Here is a 14,891-nt window from a genome sequence, read left to right as displayed (position 1 = left end):
GTACGTTTCCTAACGTTAAATCTGTCTGTCCGGTGTGCTGTGTATTTGATGTTCCAATGCTGTTGGACAGGGAGAAACTGGGACAAGAATTCATTTTATAGTATTTTATTAACATATGAAGTCTCCTCTGTCAGTTGGAGGATATATGCATGTCCAGAAGCTTCTGTGAAGACTTCCAGATAGGGATACAATTGCAGAAAGTAAGTAGGAACCAAAAAACTTTCAACTATAGCAATACTGCATTCCATCATAATGTACCAATGACCATCCTCACTGTAGAGTAGCGTGTGTGGTGAGGCAGCTGAACATAGGGTGTAGTGTTTTGTATGGGAGCCCCCTCAGATCAGTATCTAGGGGAAACTTCCTCCTACTCCAAGTTTAGTTTTGCACGTTTCCTCCCAGTGGTCCAGGTTCGTTTTGGGGAGAGTAAGCTGATCCTAGATCTGTGCCAGCGGGAAGCACTGATCCAGTAGACTTCCTGAATGGAATCGTGGGGCAAACAGAATCCACTCTGTCAGGCGATCAGAGAGTCCCAGTCAAAGTCATCTTGGATCTCCTCGCTGTTGTTATGGAGATGTTTCATAGGGGGACGGGGTTTAGGTTGAAGTTGGACCCCAGCTGTGTGAGAGAGCGAGAGTGGAGAGAAGACACTATCATAAGCCTCCTTTGTTGACTAAGAAACTACTGCATAGACCTCAAACTAATACAAGGAGTACAACTCAAGTCCCTTTCAAAGCAGTTTAATGTTCACTTCCCTATTATCACTTCCTGTTTCCTCATCTCCTACACTATGTGACGTCATGATGTGACTGGGGTGGACTTTCCACCTTACCATCCCAACCCAGCTCTGTCCCTGTTACATTAGTGGTAATGAGGCCAAGGAAGGCAAGGAAACAGGAATCAACAAGGAAAGGAAGCCTTTTGATTACATCAGAGTGATACTATATTTGACTAAATAATCCCAACATGCACCATTGAGCGAAGCAAAGCTTTACACGTAGAAAATATGACTTTTTGTAAAAAGGCTTTGCAATGAAAACACTTGCCAAAACACCACTACTGTGTACTGGAAGTTGTAGAGCTAAAATACTGTCAATAGTTTACAAAGGTGTCTTGTGGCTGAGGTCTCACCATTGGTCTGAGGAGCTCCAGGTTGGGTCAGGTGGGGCCTCTGTACACCCTGAGTTTGGGGGTGGAGGGGCCTCCTGGGGGGCTGCCCACTGCTGGAAGGGGGGACCAGGGGGGGGTAGGCCAGGGGAGAGGGGTGGGTCAGGCTGGCCAGGGTGGGGGTGTTGTGAGTAAGGGGTGGGAGGAGCAGAGATTGAGGGGCACCGTGGGCCAATGGGGAGTTGTTACCGGAGGACGAGCCAATTAGGCCCTTCTGAGTGAAGAAACGGTTCAACGAATCACAGAGCGAAGTGAAGAGCGTCGGCTCCAGCGCCCAATCACAGAGCTCGGCCTGGCGCATGCTCTCCAGGAGGTCTGGAGGAGAGAGGGAGGAGGGAAAAAACAAATAGCAGGGAGAGAGAGGAAGATTGTCAATGTGATAACTATTCTTGTCAATAGAAACAATGGGTAGCATTGATCTATAATTATCATGTAGTTTGTTAAGTGACCTGGGTGGCTAGTGAGGTCAATGTTGGCCCAGTCCAGACTGCTGGCGACCCTAAAGCTCTCCTTCAGAGTGTCTGTAGTACTGAACCAGTCTGCTGGCACCACTACAGAGACAAACAGAGAGAGAGGTGGTATAGGTTGTCAAAGAGTTAGTTACTGTATCATATTCACACAATGCAGTGACAAGCCTACAGCCACAGTTGAATAGGTTTTTGAAGTGCTAAGGTGTTCAGGTGTTGAGTTGTTATAATCACCACTGCTGTGAGACAGTCTGTCTGCCTCAGGAGGAGGCCCGGGCGCTACAGAGGGTACAGGGTGAGGGGAGAGAGGGGGGAGGGTTGGGGTGTGCAGTGGGGTACTGTCATTGGTCAACACAAATAAGGGACCCACGTCCGCTACAGAGAGAGAGAGAGAGAGAGTTAAACATTCACATACACAGATTCTCTGACAGCACAGACAGATATGTATAAAAACAGTCATTTAGAAAGTGAGAGAGAACGTACATTGCGAGGCCACTCTCTCCCTGACGCTTCTGCAGAGGGACTGGAAGGAGGTGTAGAGGTCTGGCAGGTTCAGATCAGAGAAGGAGAAACGGAGAAGGGGATCACAGGAGTGAGACGAGGCGTAGGGAGGGGCAACAGAAAGAGATGGGACAGAAAGAGAGGGAACAGAGAGAGCGGGAACAGAGAGAGTGGGAACCGAGAGAGTGGGAACCGAGAGAGCGGGAACAGAAGAAGGAAGAGTTTGAGGGGAGACAGAAGAGGAGACAGTAGAGTGAGAGGTAGAAAGAGAGGGGAGAGAGTGAGGGACAGAAAGAGAGGGGAGAGAGTGAGGGACAGAAAGAGAGGGGAGAGAGTGAGGAACAGAAAGAGAGGGGAGAGAGTGAGGGACAGAAAGAGAGGGGAGAGAGTGAGGGATAGAAAGAGAGGGGAGAGAGTGAGGAACAGAAAGAGAGGGGAGAGAGTGAGGGACAGAAAGAGAGGGGAGAGAGTGAGGGACAGAAAGAGAGGGGAGAGAGTGAGGGACAGAAAGAGAGGGGAGAGAGTGAGGGACAGAAAGAGAAGGGAGAGTAGCAGAGGCAGTAGATGGGGTGACAGTCTCATGGGGGACAGGGAGAGAGGAGACAGGGGACTGCATATAGGGTGGCCGTTGCTGTGGAACCAAGGTGATAACAACAGCTTGTTATTTGGTTGTAAAACCCATGATCTTTATCAATCTACTGGATACATTTGTTGGGACTGAACTTACTCTACCTTGCATGGTGGGGGGGATAGTTGTTGACTTGGTTCCTGTGGCGATGCTAAAGGCGTATAATGGTCTGTCTGGGGTGAATGCTGTTTCTCTGCCTGCATCACTGAGACATTGGGGACCTGGATGGACCCCTCCTCCTCTTCAGCTGGATACGGACGCTTGGTTCCTTTCAACGGATTGGGCTCTGAGGGGCCGTCCATCATCCAATAGGAACCCTGGAAACACAAGAGGTGGAGGGTTCTCACAATTTATAAGTATTACTACAAAAGTACAAAAAAGTATGAAACTGTAATATATTCAGTATATTTTGAAATATCATGCTTTTATCTATTTCTAGCCTATGTATCGTATTTCACCGAAAACAGTGGATCACTGAGTGCACTGGCCACTAATGTCTTCACGTGGCAACAGTGTGGCCGTTTGAAACATTCACTGGCCCCGTTTGAATGTTTTTAGAATGACTCACCTTCCCAGGGTCACTTTGGGGTCGAGGAACCTTCCGGAAGCATTTATTGAGGGACAGGTTATGGCGGATGGAGTTCTGGGAGGCAAAATCAGCATGAACATGTATTGCAGTAACACTATCATTTTGGATAATCGACTTTGGACAGTTTGCACATGGAGTGTTTTGAGTATTTCTGATTACTGCACCTTCCATCCCCTGCCGGATCTGCTGTAGTAGGGGAACATGTCACTGATCCACATGTAGATGTCATTCAAACTCAACTTCCTGCCGGGGGCTGCGCCTATTGCCATAGCGATGAGGGTGGCATAGCTGTGAGGGGGCTTGGCTTTGGATCCAGAGGAAGGAAAGGGGGCAGGGATGGGTGGAGGAAGATCACTTCTCTCCCTCCCTCTCTCTTTCTTTCTCTCCCCCTCTTCTACTCCTCTCTCTCTTCCTGATCGCAGTGAGCTGATTCCCAGCTGGGGGAGCCAGTCTATGCTGGTTAGACTGGAGTCCAAGTTAGAAGACATGCTCTCTCTCTCTCTCTCTCTCTCTCTCTCTCTCTCTCTGTCAGGGCTCTGAGGGTTGGAATAAAAGCCTGCACACACTGCAACCCTCCAGGACCAGAAGTGCCCACCTGCTGTAGAATATAACATGTATAACAACAGTTCCATAGAACAACATTACAGTAAGACTCACCACAGTAATGCACTACTGTCATCAGCACTGCAGTTTTAGATGGTGTTGTTTACATTTCACATGTTGTGTTTCAATGGAACTACAGTGGGGGAAAAAAGTATTTGATCCCCTGCTGATTTTGTATGTTTGCCCACTGACAAAGAAATGATCAGTCTATAATTTTAATGGTAGGTTTATTTGAACAGTGAGAGACAGAATAACAACAAAAATATTGAGAAAAACGCATGTCAAAAATGTTATAAATTGATTTGCATTTTAATGAGGGAAATAAGTATTTGACCCCCTCTCAATCATAAAGATTTCTGGCTCCCAGGTGTCTTTTATACAGGTAACGAGCTGAGATTAGGAGCACACTCTTAAAGGGAGTGCGCCTAACCGCAGCTTGTTACCTGTATAAAAAACACCTGTCCACAGAAGCAATCAATCAATCAGATTCCAAACTCTCCAGCATGGCCAAGACCAAAGAGCTCTCCAAGGATGTCAGGGACAAGATTGTAGACCTACACAAGGCTGGAATGGGCTACAAGACCATCGCCAAGCAGCTTGGTGAGAAGGTGACAACATTTGGTGTGATTATTCGCAAATGGAAGAAACACAAAAGAACTGTCAATATCCCTCGGCCTGGGGCTCCATGCAAGATCTCACCTCGTGGAGTTGCAATGATCATGAGAACGGCGAGGAATCAGCCCAGAACTACACGGGAGGATCTTGTCAATGATCTCAAGGCAGCTGGGACCATAGTCACCAAGAAAACAATTGGTAACACACTACACCGTGAAGGACTGAAATCCTGCAGCGCCCGCAAGGTCCCCCTGCTCAAGAAAGTACATATACATGCCCGTCTGAAGTTTGCCAGTGAACATCTGAATGATTCAGAGGACAACTGGGTGATGAAGTGTTGTGGTCAGATGAGACCAAAATGGAGCTCTTTGGCATCAACTCAACTCGCCGTGTTTGGAGGAGGAGGAATGCTGCCTATGACCCCAAGAACACCATCCCCACCGTCAAACATGGAGGTGGAAACATTATGCTTTGGGGGTGTTTTTCTGCTAAGGGGACAGGACAACTTCACCGCATCAAAGGGACGATGGACGGGGCCATGTACCGTCAAATCTTGGGTGAGAACCTCCTTTCCTCAGCCAGGGCATTGAAAATGGGTCGTGGATGGGTATTTCAGCATGACAATGACCCAAAACACACGGCCAAGGCAACAAAGGAGTGGCTCAAGAAGAAGTGCATTAAGGTCCTGGAGTGGCCTAGCCAGTCTCCAGACCTTAATCCCATAGAAACTCTGTGGAGGGAGCTGAAGGTTCGAGTTGCCAAACGTCAGCCTCGAAACCTTAATGTCTTGGAGAAGATCTGCAAAGAGGAGTGGGACAAAATCCCTCCTGAGATGTGTGCAAACCTGGTGGCCAACTACAAGAAACGTCTGACCTCTGTGATTGCCAACAAGGGTTTTGCCACCAAGTACTAAGTCATGTTTTGCAGAGGCGTCAAATATTTATTTCCCTCATTAAAATGCAAATCATTTTCTAACATTTTTGACATGCGTTTTTCTGGATTTTTTTGTTGTTATTCTGTCTCTCACTGTTCATATAAACCTACCATTAAAATTATAGACTGATCATTTCTTTGTCACTGGGCAAACTTACAAAATCAGCAGGGGATCAAATACTTTTTTCCCCCACTGTATAACACTCACAATAGAGACTGACTTTGCTATGTGTCTTAGCTCTTCAAGTGTTTGTTTATAGTTTTCTGTTTAGTTAGGAGTAAGAGTGATTGACTTACCTCTCCCTCCTTGGTCAATGAAGGCCCCAAGGCCTCAAACACGTAATATTTGATGTTCTCATCAGTTGTGCACGACACTCAGTGTCAGGTTAGTGTTATTCCTCCCTATTTCTTTATCTCTCGCTCTCATTCCCAATCGGTTGATCCTCACCGGCTCTCTTATTTTCTTTTCTCTTTTTGAAAGTTTCAGTGTGGAGAAAAAAATGTATAGCAGACTGCTTCCTTTTTCTCTCCCTCTCTTTCTTCCCCTCCCTTTCAGTCTGCCCCTGAATGAGGTCATCCACTCCTCCCCCTCTGTGACATCACAGATTCTGTTCCTCCGCCTCTCAAGGGTTGTCTACACCCCTTGTCTGCTTGAGGAAGTTGCCACAGTTCTAGGATTAGATTACCATACCTTCATTCCGTGGGGTGTCAAGAGTGAAAATACAAGTGACCTTATTCCAGTGTCTATAGGATAATTTATGAACTTTTACCTAGTCCTCTGTCTCATCTCTCCCCTGTGGACTGTAGAAGGTGGAGTGGAAGTGTCAGAGGAAAGCCCTAAAAATGGTCAAAGGCTCCAGCCTCCCAAGTCAGACTGTTCTCTCTGCTACCGTACGGCAAGCAGTACCGATGCACCAACTCTGAAACCAACAGGACCCTGAACAGCCTCTACCCCAAGCTATGAGACTGCTAAATAGTTAGCTAAATACTTAACCAATAGCTACCCGGAATATATGCATTGACCCTTTTTGCACAAACTCTTCACTCATCACATACACCGCTGTTAGTTTATTATCTATCCCGTTGCCTAGTCACTTTATCCCTACCTTTACCTATATGTACATATTTACCTCAATTACTTTGTACTCATGCACATCGATTCAGTACTGGTACCCTGTGTATATAGCAAAGTTATTATTACTCATTATGTACCTTTTGTTATTATTGTTCTACTATTTCTATTTTTTTCTCTCTGCATTGTTGGGAAGGGCCCATAAGAAAACATTTCACTGTTAGCCTACACCTGTTCTTTACCAAGCAAGTGACAAATAAAATGTGATTTGGAGTAGGAAAGAGATGTAAGCCTACCAGCATACACAGAGCAAAGCAAAACTCACAACAGTAATATGATGTCATCAAAGGGCTCCTATATACGCTCCCTTCTCCATCCCCCCATTTCAAAGATGATCAACATTCAGCAGTCAGCATGGAAAACAGCAGCATGGGTTTATTTCCGTACTTGTGTTCACACAGTGTTTCAGATGCATTCACAGACAACAGGAAGGAGCTTGTCTTCTCTACAGAGAGCTGAAGAAGGCTAGCAGGGCTGTGTCAGGGGACGGCTCGACCAACAGCTTCTGGATCTGTGGAAGGAAACATGATCACATGAACATTCCAGATTCATCCACTGCTGGATACTATTTACATTACATAGGCTTATACAAGAGTAACGACTTGTGAAATAACCTATGTAATTACCATGTAACAGGCTGAGTGGCATTGTGTAATCACAACACTAACTGATAAGACAATAGGCAGTGTGTGTATTCTGAAAGGTGGAGGTCACATGGTACAGTACCTCTCTAAAGTTGGGGTGTTTAGCATCTTGCACTAGCTGTAGTAGGACGGCCTCTGTGGTGGTCAGGAAGGCTCCACTCTGCCTCAACCGGGACAGGGCAAACAACCGGTCTGTCTGACTGGAGATAGAAATAGAGAAGGGAAAAGAATATCTCAGCACCAGAAATGTTTAACCAGTGAAAATGTGAGCATATTATGTCATTGAAGAAAAACAGTGTTGTCATATTGAAGAGAAATAGTAGGGAACACAGTAGTACCTTCTGGATGAGACGGCATCAGCCACGATATGGACCTCCATACCCTTCTCCAGCAGGTCAAAGGTTGTGCACTAATTACTGGGAGAAGAGCAGATAGATGAGCACTATTTACAGTAAATTCAATTAATTATGAACTTGTTCCCAAGGGTCAATCTGAACAAGGCTCCAGATTCAGGTAGGGTAGGGAAAAACTTGATCACAGATCTGAGCTTAGGGACCAATTCCAGTCATATCTGACCCTGTGGTCTCACCGGGATGCAGGCCTGTGTCTCTATCCCACAGAGGATGGCAATCTTGGGATCTCCCAGGGCTTTGAGCTCCTTCTCCACTGGCTCTATCATCATGGTGAACTTGGTCTTGGCGTGGGCTGTCAGGTCCCCAGCTTCTAGCTCAGGCACTGTGGGACCCAGGCCTTTAGGGAACTGCTCTGTCAGAACACGGGCCGCCTGGGGTGTGGGGTACACACACACACATTGAATTTGTATTGGCTGCTATGTGGGTGGCAACAACTTTAACTTGTAATGAGCTGTATGAATATGAATGTGTGTGTGTGTGTGTGTGTGTGTGTACACCTGTAGCAGTCTGGCTGCGTTGCTGACGATGTTGGTGAACTGGAAGATGTTGGGTCTGAACTTCTCCTGCATGTCACACAGTAAGAGCACTGAGCCCTTTGTTGACAGTTTGCAAATCCCTGCCACTGAGAGAGCAATATGTAGTGAGAAAAGGGAGAGAATAGAATAGACTAGAAGAAGTACTACGTCAAAAGGGTGCTCAATGGATCAGATTCAGAGGAATGTGACAGAAAACATTTGTGACAGCAAAATCATGTTCTCAACTCTCAACATTTGTTTATTCAACTCAAGACACAGACAAGACAACAAGAGGATTCAATGCATGTAATTATTTTAATGTAATGCTGTATTTGTATGTATACAGTGGGTATGCTCATAGGGAATTCGTATGATGTCATAGATATTGCAGATTTTGATATTTCACGTTAATGTTTCCAATGCATGTCAACTTTAAAGGAATGCATGTCCAGGAATGCCTATCAAAAGAAAGTAAATAAGCATTAAATTGGTATAGAAACGGCAAAAGGATCAAACGTACTGTTGATAGTGGGGGTTCGACGTGTGGAATGGTTGAACTTGAAGGTCCAACTTTCTACAGCTGCCGGACAGTTGACGCCCCCTCCTTATTAGCAAAATCTAGGAACATTTTAGATTTATGACAGAGTAAATAAGGTTGCACATACAGTACACAACCAACATTCAGCATGTGAAATAAAGGACCGAGACTGTCATAGAATTAGACATTGATTGCTAGATCAAGCTGTAAAAAATATTGGCTAAACAGAGAAAGCGATAATTGCATTGACAGCACACCTCAACAATTCACGAATAGATGGAAAAACCACGAGATCAACTGTCAACTACGGCCACTGTTCACAAATTACCCTAAAACGCCACAATATCCTATACACCAATCGAATGGGATGCATTGAGCACTGACATTGGTTTCGGCCAATAGCATGCAGCGTTTTCCCCATAACGAGTGCGCGTCAGAATCTAGTGCACACACTCATGATAAGGACTGCTAAGGATGTCTGACAACGCAGAGTCTCCTACAGAAACGCAAAAAGATGAGCCTTCAACCCCACAACAGCCAACGGAAGACTTGGGGACGGCAGACGAGAAGAAAAAAAGTAAATTATGAGCGACTGTTTGACTCACAGTTAAATTTACAGTAAGATATCGTGCTTTCTGTTTACAAGCAAACTGACCCGGAAGAGGTTGATTGACAGTTGTCTCAGTCAATAGAATTGAAACAATTTTGTTAACAGCGAATCGATGGTCAGGAATGCCCAGACATTAAGTAGGGCGGGCTCTGGCTGAATGGTTAACGTTTATCTTGCATTTCAAACTATGTTTACCTCTTACTTTAACACATTATAAAAAAAATTTTAAGGCTGAGACATCTTTTTTTATTTCTTACTACACAAAACATGCCAAAATCAATTTTCAGACTTTACGGCGTGTGTCATGATCATGGTTCTAATGATTTCACAGTCCAAGATCTACCTACTTTTCCAGCTGACTATAACATAGCTGCAAACCAATGATAGTTTAGGTTGCAAAATTAGGTTATGTGGCTAATACATCGATCACTAGTCACTTTAATAATGCCACTTTAATAATGTTTACATATATTGCATTTTATACCATCTATTGCATCTTTCCTATGCCGCTCTGTCATTGCCCATCCATATATTTATATGTATATATTGTTATTCCATTCCTTTACTTAGATTTGTGTCTATTAGGTACTTCTTGTGGAATTGTTAGATTACATGTTAGATATTGAAGCACTGTCGGAACTAGAAGCACAAGCTTTTCGCTACACTTGCAATAACATCTGCTAATCATGTGTATGTGACCAATAAAATTTGATTTGATAACACAGATCAGGGCATTAACTTTAGTCTAGCAGTCTATTATGCAAAATATACATGTATTCTGTCTCTCTCTCATTCTCCCTTCCTCCTTCTCTCCCTAGTTGATGTGTTGTTGAAGGCAGTAGGAGACACCCCCATCATGAAGACAAAGAAATGGTCGGTAGAGAAAGGGAGGACAGTGCAATCACTCTCTCAGTTCATCTCTCGATTCCTCAAGATGGAGGCCAATGAACAACTGGTGAGTTATTGTGTGTGTGCTTCTCAATAGTTGTCTCCTTCCCTTCAGCTAGAGGAAGTGGACAGGTGATACCTCTGGTATATGCACCAATGGGGCAAAGATATTTAGAACTAACCTAAGATGGTTCATCTGTGTCGTTTTACAGTGGGAACAAGTAAAGCCTAGCACGATCCTATAGAGTATCACAGTATGAGTCATTATACCCATAAAACCTAGCGGTCAAACAGGGAAATGGTTCCAATTGTTTTTCCATCATGCATTTTTCCCATAGGGGATTTTAGAAAACTTCTCTCAGACAAGGTGACTTTTATCAATATATTTGCCTGTATTTACCCCCAACAAATGAAATGCTAATTATCTGCTAATGTGGCTATTATAAAGAACTACAAATGCCGAATTGAGGCAAAGGTAAGAATCTCTGGATTAATTATCTAATGTTAGTTAAATGTTGTAATTAATAAATTGGCAACATTTCTTAAAATGTACCTGTTAGCAAAGGTGCCAGCTAGAGATGACGTGCAGAAGCATGCGGGGATTTGTAGTCATGCAGGGTGCCTACTTTGATGCTAATTAGCATTTTCGAATCTGAGAATAAATAGAGGTGAATATATTGATAAAAGTAACCTTGTCTGAGAGATATTGACATGGTTATCAAAGCGTCATGCCAGGGTAAACCTACATGAAACACAGCCCTTCATTTAAGTGTTTCTAAAATCCCCTATGAGAAATTAATGGTGGAAAAACAATTGGAACCATTTCTCTGTTTGACCTTTCTTAACGGATGCTTCAGCTTTATAGCCCCTGTGACATGTCTGGACTACCCCTTCTGTCTGTGACTGAGGTATGAACTGGAGAAAGCATCCTGGCCCCTTGATATGCACCCACTGTGGCCTTTCATCTGGGACTGTAGTGCGTCAGCTTGTTCAATGATTCTAAACACCCATTTCACTCACTCACTCACTCACTCACTCACTCACTCACTCACTCACTCACTCAATGGGCTTTATTGGCAAGTGAAATAGATAATAAACAATACAAAAAATCTCTCTCCACACAGTTCATTTACGTCAACCAGTCATTCTCTCCCTCGCCTGATCAGGAAGTAGGAGTCCTGTTTGAAGTGAGTACTTTTCATTTGAAATCATTTCTGGAGGCTTTGGGAAATGCAGTTTTCTGTTATCTATTTGTCCTGTGGTAAGTTAGTTGACCACCGGAGGGAGGTCTAAGTGAGCAGTTCCCTGTGAGATTGAGCTGTTCTTATCTTCACAGTGACTACTGTTCCCTGGGGCCAGTACACTACTGTATGTGTTATGTCAATTCAGGCCTGGAGTATTCACCAAGGATGTATATAAACCCTGGATTGCTGATGCTATGTATTAGCCATTGAGAGGCTAGTAACAAGGAAAATGTTTTTATTTAATTGTTATGTTTAGATCATAATATAATTTAAAAGTATGCATTAAGGTGTCTGTAATATCATAAACAAGACTATGTGAGAAAAGATGTGAGGTGATTCTGAGAATTTGGTTACAAAATAGCCTCTAGCCCAAGGCTTCAGTGTTTACAGATCAGAAGGAACTGTATAGATGTTTGGCAGAAGCTCCATTATGCTCATTGCAAGCCTGTATGATGGAGCCAGCATCACATATGACTTACTATCTAATTCTCTTCAGACCTGTTAACACTGGGGTAAAGGCTAAAGGTTTATCAGGCACAGTTCTCCTGGTCTAAGGGTCAGGGTATTAGTGTCCACTTGACCCCATCTTGACCCATGGCCTTGACCGTCCCTATTAAATACCTACTAAATACTTCAGCTGATGTTTTGTGCTCCCTTTCCTATTCTTCTAAAAGAGTAACTCTTACCCTCTCTCTGTTTTTCAGTGTTTTGGCAGCGATGGGAAGCTTGTTCTACATTATTGTAAATCTCAAGCCTGGGGTTAACAGTTTTTAGCTCTTTTCAGTTCAGATGCATACACACACAATATTGTTTATACTCCTTCCTTGCCTAAACCAATGTTGTCATTGCTAATTTCTTGTTTGTTTTGCTGTACATAACCCAATGTAAATAAATTGTGACTATATAAAGTAAACCCACTCTGTCCCCTGTGTTGTCTCCAGACAGTTATAGACATTAATTGGAAAATGAAAACTCACTCTGTGGACTCAGGATTTGGCTTTGCACAGGGGGCATAACCTGTCCGGCTAGGATACTTACACTAAATATAACCCCACACAGATTGAGATGAGTGCAACAATTCAAACACTTTAATGACATGACATGGGATGGTGCCAAGAGTGGGTGAAAGTTGAGTTGGGGTTAGTCAAGAAAGGTAGAGGGGGTACTAGGGAGGGAGGGAGGGAGGGAGGGAGACTGATATGGGAGAAAGTACAGTAACAGATGGACTTAGAGGGATTACATGGATTTGGGATGGGTCTGTGACACAAATTCCCAAGAAAGACAGAAAAGGGAGGAGTGTGGCGGGGGACTCACACTCGCCCTGGAGCATGAGAGAGTGGGAAAGGAGGATAAAGAGAGAGAGGAGCATCCGGCTGGAGAGGTAAGGGTCATAACTGCTCATTCTGACAAAGGGGTATTAGAGAGAGGAGTAGTGCAGAGTACTTGGGTTAAACCAGGGATGACAAAAATACCAAAAAATGTGTGCAAAGTTATTGTTTGGTCAACATGAATGTCTCAGCATATCGGAGAGGACTGAGAAAAATACGAAAGAGGATAGGAAGGAAAGCCTGTGATGGAGGAAAATAAATGTCAGCAAAAGACGGCAGTAGAAAGATTGCATTGTAGTGATGGATGTTGTCTCAAGAGAAAAATAGACTTCTGTTTCTTTTGTAGTGAGGCAACGACGCAGTTTCGATTTGGTGCCAAATTTCAGGCTAAGAATTAGTAGTTCCTAGAACTGAATAAGCTGTTAAGAGTTTGGCATGGAGAAAAGAATAATGTACTTTTTGATGTGCTCTGTATGGTTGTTTATATGTCTTGTACTGTCCAGTCCTTCCTTTAAAAAAAATACAAAAATTGCAACTGAAATGACTGAAAGAGAATGTTGCTGTAGGTAACTGAGGATTATAGGGAAAATCACATTTTATTGGTCGCATACACATATTTAGCAGATGTTATTGTGGGTGTAGCAAAATGCAGGTGTAGTGAAATGGCACTGGGTTTTTAACGTACAGTAGGTCATTTTGTGTTTAGCATTTTTTATTGTTGATTCATTGCCCATTTGTTATGCCAATGGATTTCAGGTTATTGACTGCTACAGAATGTGTTGGGTATTAAACTTGAATATAATGGGCTATGTAAACAATACCTTCAATCTGAAAAGTTTTTCACCGGACATAGCCGCGGGAAGTAGTTTGGGGGTGCGGGTTTTTGCCCGCGTTACAGGCGGCTATATCGGTCCGCTAATACAGAACAAGTAAAACTAGTACTATTTTATTAAACTTGTTTTTTTATTCTGATTTTTCAGGGGGTCCTGCAGCACACTCAGCACCCATACTACCCACTGAGACTGACTTGAAGATTCTAGTGATATTACAATGATCGGCAGTCATACTAACTGGTTAATCTATCCTGTGTTAACATTGCAGGGATCACGAACAGTGTGAGAGAGAGACCAGGAGAAAGAGCCAGAGTGGGTTTCACACTCTAACACACCTAACACAAACAGATTAGAGCAGATTAACATGGATTACCAGAAAAATGATTTAGATCAGAGGCTTAACTAATGATTTCATCAAAAAAAGTAATCTGTACATTTTATTCCCTCCATCTTTTTCCTCCTCTACTTTAAGTCGTGAGGAGGATGCCGTGAGAGGTAGAGGCAGGCCAGAACCTCTTAATCAGGAAGTAGAAAGTTAATAACGGGGTGCAGGTCACAGAATGGTATGGATTACTCCATAACCATATGCAAACACACAGTGAACTCTTGGACCTGTACGACCCGTCACCCTGAGCATTACTATGAGTAAGATCTACTGTATTTGCCCTAAGATGTGATCATACGTAAAACACTTGTGCGCCAAAGCAAAATGTATTCCAATAATATCTCTACATTTGATGACACGTTTTACGGCTGGATCTGATAGTATCTGTATCAAGTCTGTATGATCAAAACTCACTGTAGGACTAGAGTGAAAAGTTAGGTGACAGAGATCTAGATAGCATATCCGATAGCTCTCTAAGGTTTATGATGAAAGGCGGCTAGGGGCTAGTGATCTATTGACTCCCATTACTGTTGAATGGTTAGAGTGAAGAGCCCTAGGGATTTATAACAGCATAAACTTTCAGTCCTGGTCGGACAGACATGTCCTCCTCCCATCCCTTTCTTTTCTCCTGGTGTGACCCCTCTCCTTTGTTCATTTGACCATTCTGTCCATCTGTTATTTTCCATCTCTCTTTTAACTTGACAGCATCTTATCCAACTCTCTTTCCCCTTCTCTCTCTATTCTTGCTTTCCCTTTGTCCCCATTTTCTAATCTTTTCTCTACATTGTTTTTATCTTCTCTTGTTTTTTTTACTCTGTTCTTTCTTTTTGAAACTCTCTTTCACTGATTTCAATCTAT

At 43.5% G+C, this 14,891-nt stretch overlaps 3 protein-coding genes across 3 annotated transcripts; 1 reads left to right on the top strand and 2 right to left on the bottom strand.

Moving 5' to 3' along the window:
• Window positions 1–2,774: 2,774 nt before the first annotated feature.
• On the bottom strand, window positions 2,775–6,123 carry LOC115177055 (forkhead box protein J2). The gene is made up of 4 exons (XM_029737521.1): window positions 5,801–6,123; window positions 3,517–3,950; window positions 3,332–3,406; window positions 2,775–3,080 (listed from the first exon to the last, which is right to left on the bottom strand). Exons 2-4 carry the CDS (start codon window positions 3,838–3,840, stop codon window positions 2,859–2,861), a joined length of 621 nt encoding a protein of 206 aa, XP_029593381.1. The 5' UTR covers window positions 3,841–3,950; window positions 5,801–6,123; the 3' UTR covers window positions 2,775–2,858.
• An 853-nt stretch (window positions 6,124–6,976) lies between these two features.
• On the bottom strand, window positions 6,977–9,066 carry LOC115177057 (isochorismatase domain-containing protein 2-like). The gene is made up of 7 exons (XM_029737523.1): window positions 9,003–9,066; window positions 8,728–8,825; window positions 8,190–8,314; window positions 7,869–8,063; window positions 7,618–7,688; window positions 7,362–7,479; window positions 6,977–7,146 (listed from the first exon to the last, which is right to left on the bottom strand). Coding segments are annotated over exons 2-7 (576 nt in total). The 5' UTR covers window positions 8,729–8,825; window positions 9,003–9,066; the 3' UTR covers window positions 6,977–7,080.
• An 88-nt stretch (window positions 9,067–9,154) lies between these two features.
• On the top strand, window positions 9,155–12,404 carry LOC115177056 (ubiquitin-like protein ATG12). The gene is made up of 4 exons (XM_029737522.1): window positions 9,155–9,322; window positions 10,174–10,310; window positions 11,368–11,430; window positions 12,192–12,404. The coding sequence occupies exons 1-4, from the start codon at window positions 9,220–9,222 to the stop codon at window positions 12,249–12,251; spliced, it is 363 nt and encodes a 120-aa protein (XP_029593382.1). The 5' UTR covers window positions 9,155–9,219; the 3' UTR covers window positions 12,252–12,404.
• The last annotated feature ends 2,487 nt before the right edge of the window (window positions 12,405–14,891 follow it).

The sequence above is a fragment of the Salmo trutta genome, chromosome 37 (assembly GCF_901001165.1).
Source record: "Salmo trutta chromosome 37, fSalTru1.1, whole genome shotgun sequence".
NCBI lineage: Eukaryota > Metazoa > Chordata > Actinopteri > Salmoniformes > Salmonidae > Salmo > Salmo trutta.
The sequence above is the reverse complement of the archived record's forward strand: the minus strand, read 5'-3'. Positions and strand labels throughout refer to the sequence as shown.